Source organism: Schistocerca cancellata, chromosome 2 (assembly GCF_023864275.1).
Source record: "Schistocerca cancellata isolate TAMUIC-IGC-003103 chromosome 2, iqSchCanc2.1, whole genome shotgun sequence".
NCBI lineage: Eukaryota > Metazoa > Arthropoda > Insecta > Orthoptera > Acrididae > Schistocerca > Schistocerca cancellata.
The window spans coordinates 1,149,137,532-1,149,151,979 of NC_064627.1; the positions used below are offsets into that span (position 1 = coordinate 1,149,137,532).

Here is a 14,448-nt window from a genome sequence, read left to right on the forward strand (position 1 = left end):
TTACGGTAGACACTTTTTCCAGCAATTTGTCCTCAATAGTGTAGTTGTACAGCAATGGATTTCTTTTCCTGTGTACGCGCAATATGTTAATTTATTTACGTGCAGGGTCAACTGAGAGAGCCTGCGCCATTCGTCAGTCCACTGCAGGTCATTCTGCAAATCGATGTTGTCTTCTGGTGTTGCTGCTTTGTTACAAACAACGGAATCGTCTGTGAACAGTCTCTGGGGGTCCTATAAACGAGCTAACTTGTCTGCCAGTGCGCCTTTGTCAGACGATCCCGTACACGTACAAACCAAGTCTGTCAGTTTAACCTCACTTTGAAGCAGATGCTGATCGTGTGCGTCAGTTTTTTCACAGTAGTGAGGATGGCCATCAGTGCATACAAAGCAGTGTGACACACACTCTGGCACTTTCCTTAAACAAGAAGAAAACAGCAAGGCGCTGGTCCAAGCAACGGCTTAAAATGAGAGAAACATTTGCCCAAGAGAATCTTCTAAAGAACCCGACGATTACATCAGGTTTCTTCGAATGGACAATGAAACTTTTATAAACGTGTTAAGGCCCTCGTGAAAGAGCAAACTCGTCTGTCAGATTCGCTCTTATCTAGCCACGGATGTGTGAATCCAGGCTATACACGTACCAAGAAAGCTCGTCAACTAAGCCTTACTTTTCAAGCAGACGCTTGTCGTGTGTGCTGTAGCTTTGCAGTACATAGTGGCAATGGCTACAAAACGGAGATGAAGCATTTCTAACAAAGGCTGTGGCACTGTGTTTAAAGACGAGGAAGAAAATAAGACGCTGGTCCAGAGGATGATTTAAAATCAGAGAAAGGAACACACACGAACCTGTTAAGAGAAATGTTACACTCACAACCTCGTGATTACATCAATTTTCTGCAGATGGACAGTGAAACTTTTCATAACTTATTGACAGTTACTTCGCCTTACACTGAAAAAGAAGACAATTATGTGAAAATTTATCTTCTTCTACTTGGTTCTCTAGTGACAGTTGATTAAAATACAGCATAGCCCATATCGTCTGTGAAAGAACCCAAGTTCGATTTCTTCTGTTTCATTGCATTCCCACTTGTATGTTATGCGTAATATATTGATTTTGTTCATAACCTCTTCCTCATTAATATCTGTGTTGGCTGTTATCTAATTCTCGTAGGCTGTTAAGGATGAAGGGGAGGGATGTTGGTACATCTTTATTGGTGTTTTTATTATTTATTTTCACTGGTGGAAACTCGCTGTTTCGATTGGTGTTTGCATTACTGCTTATGATCGATGGAAATCGGCGAATGGAAAACCAGGCGGCAGTTGTGACGTGGCGTTCTCTGGCTGCCTTCTAGCGGCGGCTGGGGCGCGCCACTGCTCTGCCGCCGCCGCTGTGCTCTCCCGCGCCCCTGTCCTTCTTGCTTCCTGCGAGCTGTTGTCCCGTGACGCTGTTATTGCTTGCACCAAGACGTCGGAAGCCGGTACCCTCCTCTCTGTTCATGTTGGCGGTTCTCTAATCTTCCTCCTGAAAGTAAGAGGCTGTTCCGCCAGTTCGCTGGCTTCACCAAAATCAATCTGTTCGTTGCACTCATCCTAGTGCTGTGCCACCGCTGACTTGGTGTGTTGTCTTAGTCGGATACATCTTTCGTGTTCAGATATCCGTGTGCCAATGCGTCGCTCCGTCTCGCCTACATACACTATCCACATTCCCAACTCGTTTCACAAACTCCAGCAGCATGTAGTTTGTCAACTGGATCTTTCGTTGTGCGACAAACATATTTTATTCTGTGATTCTTGAGTTTCTCCCGGCGTATTTGATAATCAAAATATCCACGGGTGTGCTGCCGGTCTATAGTGTCCAACGGGCACAATATTTCGGCGATCATACATGTCGCCATCATCAGGTGAACTGACGGACTGAGCTCCTGTGAACGTGCCGGCACGGAGATCCGTACGCTATGGCTGCTCAGAGGGAACGGTTCAGTCAAGCGCGGCGGCCGATTTAAATACCCTCCGCCCGCGGCGCGCTCCCTCCGCTGTCCACGCCCCGCGCCACGGTCGCGCGGTGGAACAGATTGCGACGGCGTCTGAGATGACCGAACCCAGTTCCCTCTGAGCAGCCATAGCGTACGGATCTCCGTGCCGGCACGTTCACAGGAGCTCAGTCCGTCAGTTCACCTGATGATGGCGGCATGTATGATCGCCGAAATATTGTGCCCGTTGGACACTGTAGACCGGCAGCACACCCGTGGATATTTTGATTATCTTTTATTCTGTTGCTGCTTCGGGAAATGGGCTTGATGGCTGTTCGGCCGAGAATTTTGCCCACCCGCTTAGTGACAACTTGAACGGATGGTAATAGAGCGATTCTTTGTGCTTCCTTCTGCTCTGCTCTGTTGCATTCTTCCATTCATAGTTTTATCTATTAGTTTCAGCCCACAACCGCTGGCACCAAAAATGGACTTGAGATTTTGTAGTTCACCCTTTAGATGTTCCTTATCGCTGATCCTATGAGCCCTTTTTATTGAAGCGAGCAGGGCAGATTTGTTCCGAGCAGGGTGATGATGAGAAGAGGGGTGTGGGTGTCAGTACTGGTTGGCATCCTGATACTCTATGGCACAGTTGAGCATCAGGCTTTCTGTAAACTTCGATCTCAGGGAAACACAGCATCCCATTCTTTTCTATCTCCATAGTGAATTGGGGTCTGCTGTTGAGGTGTTGGTGGATATTTCGTAGCTCTTCCTCTTCACGTGGCTCCTTGCCGCCGTTGGATAAGCAGCTGCAGCAGCAAGTCGTATACCCCTAGCTTACTTATTTGTTACATAGTTTAATTCTTAATTTCTTTGCGTGTTTTTGGGTACTTGCATTGTTTAATTCATAAATTATTGGCGTATTATAGTATTTGAGAGTTGTAGCATCGCGCTTTAGTGTTTACTTCGTAGATTCTTACTTAAATTGCGTGTGAGTTTCGTATAGGAGGTGTAATTTCGAGTCTTAGTTACTGTAATCGTAAATTCAGGCAGATAGTAGCGCAGTCGTTAGGCATTTGTACAGGTTAGTTAATACATTCTTTGCGTATTCCCTTGCGTTATCTAGGCACTGACTCGTTTTTCAGTAACTGTTGTTCAACATCGATTAGAATGGACAGGGACTGTGATTGCTGTGTTCGGATGAGGGCTGAGTTGGCATCCGTTCGCTCACAGCTGCAAGCGGCGCTGACTTCGGTCGCGCAGCTTGAGGCTGTTGCCAATGGGCACCACTGTAGGGAGCCGGACTTGGGTATGACGGGGAAGTCAGCCTCGTCCCGTCTGTCCCCAGATCGGTCTGCCGCTGTGGTTGCCCCGGTTGCTGCCCGCAGTGGGGCTGAGCCCTCGCCTGCGGTTCATTGGGAGGTCGTTCCAAGGTGTGGCAGGCAGCGAAAGACGTCCCCGGAGGCTGAGCTGAAAGCCTCCCCGGTGCGTTTGACAAACAGGTTTCAGGTACTGTCTCTGGCTGAGCCAGATGCAGCTGCCTGCCCTGTTTCAGAGGATGATTCTCAGTCTTCAAGGTCCGGGCAGTCACAGAGGGTGGGCTTACTGGTAGTTGGGAGCTCCAATGTTAGGCGCGTAATGGGGCCCCTTAGGTATATGGCGGCTAAGGAGGGGAAGAAATCCAGTGTGCACTCCGTGTGCATTCCGGGTGGAGTCATTCCTGATGTGGAAAGGGTCCTTCCGGATGCCATGAAGAGCACAGGGTGCAGCCAGCAGCTGCAGGTGGTGGCACATGTCGGCACTAATAACGTGTCTCGCTTTGGATCTGAGGAAATTCTCTCTGGATTCCAGCGGCTATCTGATTTGGTGAAGGCTGCCGGTCTTGCTTACGAGATGAAGGCAGAGCTCACCATCTGTAGCATCGTTGACAGAACCAACTGCTGACCTTTGGTGCAGAGCCGGGTGGAGGGTCTGAATCAGAGGCTCAGACGGTTTTGCGACGGTATTGGCTGCAGATTCCTTGACTTGCGCCATAGGGTGGTGGGGTTTCGGGTTCCGCTGAATAGGTCAGGAGTTCACTACACTCAGCTGGCGGCTACACGGGTAGCGGAGGCTGTGTGGCGTGGACTGCGCGGTTTTTTAGGTTAGAAGGCCTCGGAAAAGTACGGGGTGGGCTGCGATCTCAAAGGGTGCATGGCAAATACAGGACGTCCTTGGATCAAGGAACAGTCGGAATTGTAGTTGTAAATTGTAGTTGAGCTGGGAAAGTCCCTGAGCTTCAAGCGCTAATAGAAAGCACAGAAGCTGAAATCGTTATAGGTACAGAAAGCTGGCTAAAGCCTGAAATAAGTTCTGCAGAAATTTTTACGAAGTCTCACACGGTGTTCAGGAAAGACAGATTAGGCAGAATTGGTGGTGGAGTGTTTGTGTCTGTCAGTAGTGGTTTATCTTGTAGTGAAGTCGAAGTAGATACTCTGTGCAAATTGGTATGGGTGGAGGTTATACTTAACAGCCGAACTAAGTTAATAATTGGCTCCTTCTACCGACCCCCAGACTCCGATGATATAGTTGCGGAACAGTTCAGAGAAAATTTGAGTCTCGTAACAAATAAATACCCCACTCCTACGGTTATAGTTGGTGGGGACTTCAACCTTCCCTCGATGTTGTTGTTGTTGTAGTCTTCAGTCCTGAGACAGGTTTGATGCAGCTCTCCATGCTACTCTATCCTGTGCAAGCTTCTTCATCTCCCAGTACCTACTGCAACCTACATCCTTCTGAATCTGCTTAGTGTATTCATCTCTTGGTCTCTCCCTATGATTTTTACCCTCCACGCTGCCCTCCAATACTAAATTCTTCCCTCGATATGTTGGCAAAAATACTTGTTCAAAACCGGTGGTAGGCAGAAAACATCTTCCGAGATTGTCCTAAATGCTTTCTCCGAAAATTATTTCGAGCAGTTAGTCCACGAACCCACGCGAATTGTAAATGGTTGCGGAAACACACTTGACCTCTTAGCCACAAACAATCCAGAGCTGATAGAGAGCATCATGACTGATACAGGGATTAGTGATCACAAGGTCGTTGTAGCTAGGCTCAATACCGTTTCTTCCAAATCCACCAGAAACAAACGCAAAATAATTTTATTTAAAAAAGCGGATAAAGTGTCACTAGAAGCCTTCCTAAGAGACAATCTCCATTCCTTCCGAACTGACTATGCAAATGTAGTCGAGATGTGGCTCAAATTCAAAGATATAGTAGCAACAGCAATTGAGAGATTCATACCTCATAAATTGGTAAGAGGTGGAACTGATCCCCCGTGGTACACAAAACAGGTCCGAACTCTGTTGCAGAGGCAACGGAAAAAGCATGCGAAATTCAGAAGAACGCGAAATCCCGAAGATTGGCTAAAATTTACTGACGCGCGAAATTTGGCACGGAATTCAATGCGAGATGCCTTTAATAGGTTCCACAACGAAACATTGTCTCGAAATTTCGTAGAAAATCCGAAGAAATTCTGGTCGTATGTAAAGTACACAAGCGGCAAGACGCAGTCAATACCTTCGCTGCGCAGTGCCGATGGTACTGTTACCGACGACTGTGCCGCTAAAGCGGAGTTATTGGACGCAGTTTTCCGAAATTCCTTCACCAGAGAAGATGAATGGAATATTCCAGAATTTGAAACACGAACAGCTTCTAGCATGAGTTTCTTAGAAGTAGATACCTTAGAGGGGTTGCAAAGCAACTCAAATCGCTTGATACGGGCAAGTCTTCAGGCCCAGATTGTATACCGATTAGGTTCCTTTCAGATTACGCTGATACAATAGCTCCCTACTTAGCAATCATATACAATCGCTCGCTCACTGATAGATCTGTACCTACAGATTGGAAAATTGCGCAGGTCGCACCAGTGTTTAAGAAGGGTAGTAGGAGTAATCCATCTAACTACAGACCTATATCATTAACGTCGGTTTGCAGTAGAGTTTTGGAGCATATACTGTATTCAAACATTATGAATCACCTCGAAGGGAACGATCTATTGATACGTAATCAGCTTGGTTTCAGAAAACATCGTTCTTGTGCAACGCAGCTAGCTCTTTATTTGCACGAAGTAATGGCCGCTATCGACAGGGGATCTCAAGTTGATTCCGTATTTCTAGATTTCCGGAAAGCTTTTGACACCGTTCCTCACAAGCGACTTCTAATCAAGCTGCGGGCCTACGGGGTATCGTCTCAGTTGTGCGACTGGATTCGTGATTTCCTGTCAGGAAGGTCGCAGTTCGTAGTAATAGACGGCAAATCATCGAGTAAAACTGAAGTGATATCAGGTGTTCCCCAGGGAAGCGTCCTGGGACCTCTGCTGTTCCTGATCTATATAAATGACCTGGGTGACAATCTGAGCGGTTCTCTTAGGTTGTTCGCAGATGATGCTGTAATTTACCGTCTTGTAAGGTCATCCGAAGACCAGTATCAGTTGCAAAGCGATTTAGAAAAGATTGCTGTATGGTGTGGCAGGTGGCAGTTGACGCTAAATAACGAAAAGTGTGAGGTGATCCACATGAGTTTCAAAAGAAATCCGTTGGAATTCGATTACTCGATAAATAGTACAATTCTCAAGGCTGTCAATTCACCTAAGTACCTGGGTGTTAAAATTACGAACAACTTCAGTTGGAAAGACACACAGATAATATTGTGGGGAAGGCGAGCCAAAGGTTGCGTTTCATTGGCAGGACACTTAGAAGATGCAACAAGTCCACTAAAGAGACAGCTTACATTACACTCGTTCGTCCTCTGTTAGAATATTGCTGCGCGGTGTGGGATCCTTACCAGGTGGGATTGACGGAGGACATCGAAAGGGTGCAAAAAAGAGCAGCTCGTTTTGTATTATCACGTAGTAGGGGAGATAGTGTGGCAGATATGATACGCGAATTGGGGTGGAAGTCATTACAGCAAAGACGTTTTTCGTCGCGGCGAGATCTATTTACGAAATTTCAGTCACCAACTTTCTCTTCCGAATGCGAAAATATTTTGTTGAGCCCAACCTACATAGGTAGGAATGATCATCAAAATAAAATAAGAGAAATCAGAGCTCGAACAGAAAGGTTTAGGTGTTCGTTTTTCCCGCGCGCTGTTCGGGAGTGGAATGGTAGAGAGATAGTATGATTGTGGTTCGACGAACCGTCTGCCAAGCACTTACATGTGAATTGCAGATTAGTCATGTAGATGTAGATGTAGAACATATCGGAGCCAACATTATAGGCGTAATGGTGCGGATTGGAGCTCTGTTTCTTCAAATGCTTCCATGAAGATGTCTGCTACCGACCGAAACGTAGGTACTTTTACATGTTGACAATGCGATCACAAATCCAGAAAAATTCTATGACTGTGATAATGGCCGCAGAAAGCTACGTTTATATGTAATAAAACAGTTTGTCAGTAAACGCATTCGGCGAAACATCGACACAAACAATGTCCGCCATCTCGTCAAATTTTATGTCTCTCAAAATTTCTCGCGAAGGCGTCAAAAACTATGTATGCTTGAGATTCGGAAATGGTGCAAATGGCTCTAAGCACTATGGGACGTAACTTCTGAGGTCATCAGTTCCCTAGAACTTAGAACTACTTAAGTAACCTAAGTAACCGAAGGGCATCACACCCATCCATGCCCGAGGCAGGATTCGAACCTGCGACTGTAGCAGCAGCGTGGTTCCGGACCGAAGCGCCTAGAACTGCTCCGCCACAGCGGCCGGCTTATGCTCGAGAAAGACATCAAACAGGACTGTACTCGATCAGATGTGCGGCAAACACAGTACAATTTGGCAAATTGTTTGATCGTTGACGGGGGAATTTAAAGGGTATCCGATGCTTTGTCCTAGATCATTGGTTGGTTGGTCGATTTTGGGGAGGGGACCAAACAGAGAGGTCGTCGTTCCTAACGGGTTAGGGAAGGACGGCGAAGGAGTTCGGCCGTGCTCTTTCAAAGAAACCACCCCGGCATTTACCTGAAACGATTTAGGGAAATGACGGAAAATCTAAATCAGGATGAGAGGATGTGAGTTTGAGCCGTCGTCCTACTAGATCCTTTATGTACAACGTAGACAGTAACCATCTTATCACACTCTCCCTCGGGATACTCCGGAAATTACGTTTACATCAGTCGATTTTGTTGCGGAAGAGACATTAACTGTAAAAGAGACAGGGCAAGTGTTTTTAAAGTTTTGAGTGCGACCGGTCGCCGGCAGCTTGGAGGGCCCGCCGCTCCCCCGCTGCACCTCGGTGTTTGCGCCGCGGAGAGAGGAGCACGTGGTCCTGGGCGCCGCGGCGCCGCTGCGTCATCAGGCGCCGCGCCCTCCCCACGCGACACACACAAGCCGACGCGCGCCGCGCCGCTTCTGGCTTCCCGCCGGGAAGCGACTGTTAACACGTGGCACGTGGCCGACGTAGTATTACGGCGCTTGCGGGAAACGGGATGTGCGACCGACGTAATATTGCATTTTGCCAGTTACGCTGATTTTTCGCGGTGTCAAACGTATTAATTACAGCTTCCGCGAGTCAGTCAGGTCTGCAGGCTTCGTAGCCTTTGCTACACGGTAGCAGCTGTAACGCTGGAAAAATTCGTCGTTTTTGGAACATTTGTTATGGCATAGTGTCTTGCTTCGTAGGCGTCACCTGACGTTCAGTTTTTCTCTGTTCCGTGCGTTTTGTTTGCTTTTGTGTTTGTGTTCAACATATGCGTTGGAAGTCCGCAGCTCGTGGTCTTGCGGTAGTGTTCTTGCTTCCCGCGCATGGGGTCCCGGGTTCGATTCCCGGCGGGGTCAGGGATTTTCTGTGCCTCGTGATGACTGGGTGTTGTGTGTTCATCAATTCATCGTCACTGACTCCCAAGTCGCCGAAGTGGCGTCAACTAAAAAGGACTTGCAATACGGCGACCGAACTTCCCCGCATGGGGCCTCCAGGCCAAAAATGCCATACCATCATTTCATTTCATTTGCGTTGGAGGAGAAACGTCTGCAGCAAATGTTTACAAAGTCATAGACACGTCAGCAGCTGATCAAAACTTGATAAGTAATAACAATTTCAGAGAAAAACTGGATGATATGTCAAAGAAAGAGCTTCTCAAATTGAGTCAGTAAAGTGTTGGTACACCTCTGGTCCTCATGCAAGCAGTTATTCGGCTTGGCATGGATTGACAGAGTTGTTGGATGTCCTCTTGAGCGATAATGTGCCACATTTTGTCCAGTTGGCGCTTTAGATCTTCAAAATCCCCGATGTTTGGAGGGTCCTGGCCATAATGATCCAAACGTTTACAACTGGGGAGAGATCCGGCGACCTCGCTGACCAAGGTAGGGTTTCGAAAGCACGAAGACAGGCAGCAGAAACTCTCGCCGTGTGCAGGCAGGCATTATCTTGCTGAAATGTATCCACCGGATTGCTTGCCACGAAGAGCAACAAAACGGGGCGTAGAGTAACGTCGACGTACCGTTGTGCTGTGAGGATGGTGCGGATGACAAGCATTCCTGGTTCCCAGGCCGTGTGGTGGGCAACAGACTGGTGCCCCACTGGTGTCTGGGGCGACTCCAGACATGTCTTCAGCCTGGATTTTCACTGACTGGTGTAGAGTCGTCTTCAGCGATGCGTCCCGTTTCGAAATGAACCACAATGACCAGCGAAGACATGTCGGAGACGCCCCAGACAGCAGTGTCACAACAACCTAATTGGTGCCCACCATACGGCCCGAAAGCCAGGAGTCATGGTCTGGGGTACCATCTCTTTTCATAGTAGGATCTCTCTGGTTGTCATCCGCGGCACACTTAACAACACAGCGGTACGTCCACGTTACTCTACGCCCCATTTTGTTGCCCTTCATGGTAAGCCATCCTGGGTTTGTATTTCAGCTAGATAACGCCCGGACACACATGGCGACACTTTGTACTGTTTGTCTCCGTGCTTGTCAAGCCCGACCTTCGTCAATAAGGTCGCCGGATCTCTACCCAACGGAAAACGTTTGAAGCATTGTGATCAGGGCTATCCAACCAGCTCGGGATGTTGACGATTTAACGCGCCAACTGGACAGAACTGCTTGCGTAAGCCAGAGGTGGAACAACACGTTATTAACTTGGTCTTGAACAAATCATCCAATTATTCTGAAACTGTAATCATTTCTTTGTCTGTACGTGTACGTAACATCTACAGATTTCCGTCCCATTCGGATAGTTTCTTCGTGGTGTATCTTTTTTGTTTTTGTTTTAGAGTTATTATGATGAAGGTACTCACTCTTCCAGTTTCTGGCCAAGATCTTCAGAGAAGTCTCCATCAAGAGTATCGTATAAGTCATCCACTTCAAGATCCTTTTTTGAACCCAGAACAAAGAGGTCTTTCATCCACCTGAAACGTCACAAAAACAAGAAATACATTAGCTATATACAATGATCGTTTCTTAGCTTTAATTATTGATAATAACTTGACACCAGTGCCTATGAGTTTAATTCGTACACAACAGCACTGAAGATGATCACTATGTGATTGAAAATCGATTTTGCTATCAATAAACCACCAATATTACGGCCAACGCTGACCTTCCTTCTAATTTCTAAGAATGCACAGGCATTACACACACTTCGACACTACTCACACTTTTAAAAAGCGCGATTTACTTTGCAATGAATGTCGGCCGTTTTAATAGTGAAACATCGTTTCATACACTAAGATTTTTTCACGTGTTTAATACACGTGTCTAAGCCACTACAATAAGGAGAAGCATCCGACAACAGTTTATGAAGGAGTTCGGGTACTTCTGAGAAGCAGTAGCTCGCCTAGAAACATTCAGTAAGAGATCAGATGGTGTGTTTTGCGTCACTTCACTGAAACTGCTTGGAGAGAGCTACGAGCACACGCGTACCAAAACGAGAACAAGTTCCTCTACTTGCAGTTTCGTGTTATAGCCGTGCTGTGACTACAAAAACTTTTACAGCCTGTGATAAGAGCGATCGTGGAACAGCGGTGAATATAACTGCACCTGACAAAGGTCAAAGGAACATATACAGTAAGCATCAAACGCTTTTCCAATTTTTCTCTGGTTCTATTGCCTTTAATTCAATCTCAAAATCGTCTGTCTTCAACGCAGGATTCTTGAAGTCTCGTACTCAGTAACACAGTGCAGCTCGTCATTTAACGATTCACAGAAGATTTACGCGTATCTCAAGGACGGGAAGAAACAACGTGCTCCAGCTCGTTCGGTCAGACCTTTCGCAAAATCTTCTGTGAATGGTTACATGGCGAGGTACACTGTGGTACCAAATACAAGATTTCAAGAATTCAATTTTCAGGACACACAATTTTCAACTTAAATTAAAGAAAACAGGATCAGAAAAAATATTAAAAAGCTATGTAGTTATGCCACACGACTCGGGTTCTGGAGGAGCGTGGTTCATAATCCGGAAATCTATACTTAGTGCTTCAGTAATTTCCCTAAATCGATTATAGCAAATAAAAAGTTAACTTCTCTGGGAAGACCACATGCGATTCTTTGTCGTGTGCTTTCTTAGTTCGAGCGTTTGCTCATTCTCTTTTCAATATTCTCGTCTCTACGACGTGTTAAGCTTTAGCCTTTCTTTTCCTTTGATTTTTGACCTTCCTGTTCACTGGTTCCGTTGTTTTAGAAACACACAGCACCACTGTAAAACATAGTCGTACCAATTCCGCACGTGTGAAACTTTTCTTTTCAGTTACTGACCAGTTGTTTCCTTATGCGAGGGTGGTTTGCTAAGTTTGGTAAATTTACATGAAAGAATGGAACTTTTTGCTGCATCTTTATGCTTGGTAAGCTTGATTATTCCAAGGATCGTATAAAGAATTTCAGCAGTGTACAGCGTACAGTTCACTGTTGACAGCCGTCTGAATTCGTCAGTGTGTCCCCTGCAATGGACAATATGGACAATGGAGAAAACAGTGATTCGTGCAGTTAATTCATTTGAAGGAATCCGAACAGAATTGGGCGATGTTCACTTGGGCTCTGCAACATCTTTTACTTTTGCATTAATGAATTTAAACGTGGTCGGACAAGCGCAGAAGACGAAGCGTGCTCTGACAGTCCAATAGAAACCACCACAAAGGAAAGCATTCACAAAATCCATTATACGTTAATGTTAGACCGCCATACAAAAATTCGTGAGATAGCTGAGACTATAGGTATCTTAACTAACCAGGTGCCTAATATCCTGCACGGAGAACTGGCTACGAAGCAACTGTGTGCAACGTGAGGGCCAAGACCGTTTTGGCCACTTTCTTTTTTTTTTTTTTTTTGGCCTTCACGAGGAATAATCCACTGGAAGAAGGCAGAACCATAACTGGAGCCTGTTATATTTCGTTGTAGAATCGTCTGAAACTTACTTGCGTTGGCTGAAAGGAGAGCCAGGTCAGCAAGCAAAAAAGTGTACTTTCATCAGATTAATGCACCATCCCACATAGCAGCGATAACAACGGCGAAAGCCCATGACTAGACTTTGAATTGGTTCCTTATTCATCCCATTCACCCGACGTAATCCCAAGCAACCTCTTTCTGTTCCCTGACTTGAAACTTTAGATTAGTGGAAATAACTTTTCATCAAATGAGGAAGCGACAGTTGCAGTCAACAAGTGTTTTGCAGAGTTTGACGGAACATATATTTCCGATGGGACGAAATGGCTGGAAAATCGCTGGACTAATTATTTATCCGTCAAAGGAGACTATGTCGAGAAGTAAGGTGTTATTTACAAAACATTTTCCTTGCTTTTTGGCAGACTTATCAAAGCACACGCGTACCTTTGCCTCAGAGATGGATCAAGCTTCCATAGAGAGCAGGCTCTCGAGTAAACTTCGCTCTGGAGCTACCAGTATAGAACGACTGGGACCATTCTTGCCTCAGCTTATGCGTTCAGACGTGTATGTTGACTTCCAACGTGATCATATTGCAACCTCGTATCTCTCGACAAGTGAATGCTGATCAGTGGCATCCGCAAATGATGCACGATTGTTCGAGATGGCAGTCTTCTTTGATTTTCTGTAGCATCTATACTGTTCCTAATTACTACTATCCGGACGTCCCTAAGTAAACTGGAATTGAGCACTAGACGTCATCAGAGGCGGACCTGATAGTGTAAAAGGAGGCGAGGAGTATTGTGTTGTCAGCAGAGAAGTAGTAATAGCAAAATGTGTCGGTCAGAAAGATAAGTGATTTCGAAAGCGGATTAGTCAGTGGATGTCTCCTTAGTACGAAATCCATCAGGATCGTTTCAATCCTGCAAAAACCGTCCAGGTCGACTTTTGGTGATGCTAGTGTGGAGTGGAAACGCGAAGGAACAACCAAAACTGATCCATGAGGAGGCAGCCCTCATGTAGTGACGGAACGGAAGCCTATAGCGTTGCGAATAATTGTTGAAGAAATCGCATGAAATCAGAAGGAAAGAATCACTCGAGAGTTCCAAAGCGCGCAGTCCAGCTAGTATGAGTAGGGAGTTTAAAAAGAACAATGTGCAATGGTCGATAGACCACGCATATCTGTAGTCAATGATAACTGATGCTTGAGGCGGTGTAAGACGCGGTACGACTGAACAGTTGATGACTGGAAAAAGACTGATTTGGAGTGATTAATCACGCTAAACCTTGTGGCAATCAGACAGAAGGGTTTGGGTTCGGTGAATGCCTTGTGAAAATTACGTGCCATCATGTATAGTGTCAACAGTGAAGAACGGAGGAGATGGTGTTACGGGTATGGAGTTGTTTTTCGTGATCAGGAAGTGCGCTTCAGAAAACGGCGAACGCGGAAGGATACGAACATATTTTACAGCATTGAGTACTGCGTACAATAGAGGAACAGTTCGGAGACGATTATCGTATCAGCATGACAATGCACCCTGTCATAAAGCAGCATCTATGAAGCAATGACTGGTGGACAGTAACACTCCTGAGATGAACTAGCCTGCCCGGAGTCCCGACCTGGACTCGGTGCAACACCTTTGGGACGAGTTAGAACGCCGTCTTCGCTCCTGACCGCAGCGTCCAACGTCAGTGCCTTCTCTGGTTCCAACTCTTGAGTAAAGGCCACTGCCCCGCAGGCTTCGAGACACCCCATCCCCGTCCCCCCACAGCAGGCTTCATGTCGTCATACAGACGAAGGGTGGACACACTCCGTTTTGATGTCCACTAAGGTGCCTGGATACTTTGGACCAGATAGTGTATACTCCAAAGAACAGACTACCAGCTTATGAAATACCGAGTTGTAAAACGCACTGAAGATTTCGCATAAGTTAAAACAATACATCATTCTGAACGGAGAGAAATCGACAGATGCTAAAATTATTTCGGTCACGGCCCCCCCCCCCCCCCAAGGAAGATTTTTCAGTCAACACAATTGTTGTTGTTGTTGTTGTCTTCAGTCCTGAGACTGGTTTGATGCAGCTCTTCCATGCTACTCTATCCTGTGCAAGCTTCTTCATCTCCCAGTAC

General features: G+C 46.2%; 1 protein-coding gene across 2 annotated transcripts in view; it reads right to left on the reverse strand.

Moving 5' to 3' along the window:
• Positions 1-14,448, reverse strand: part of LOC126163186 (ATP-binding cassette sub-family C member 4-like) — a 275,451-nt gene that overhangs the window by 167,303 nt on the left and 93,700 nt on the right. For both annotated transcript variants that reach the window (XM_049920137.1, XM_049920138.1), the window contains exon 2: positions 10,239-10,349. In XM_049920137.1, the coding sequence (XP_049776094.1) occupies positions 10,239-10,349 (111 nt within the window). The remainder of the gene's footprint in view (positions 1-10,238; positions 10,350-14,448) is intronic.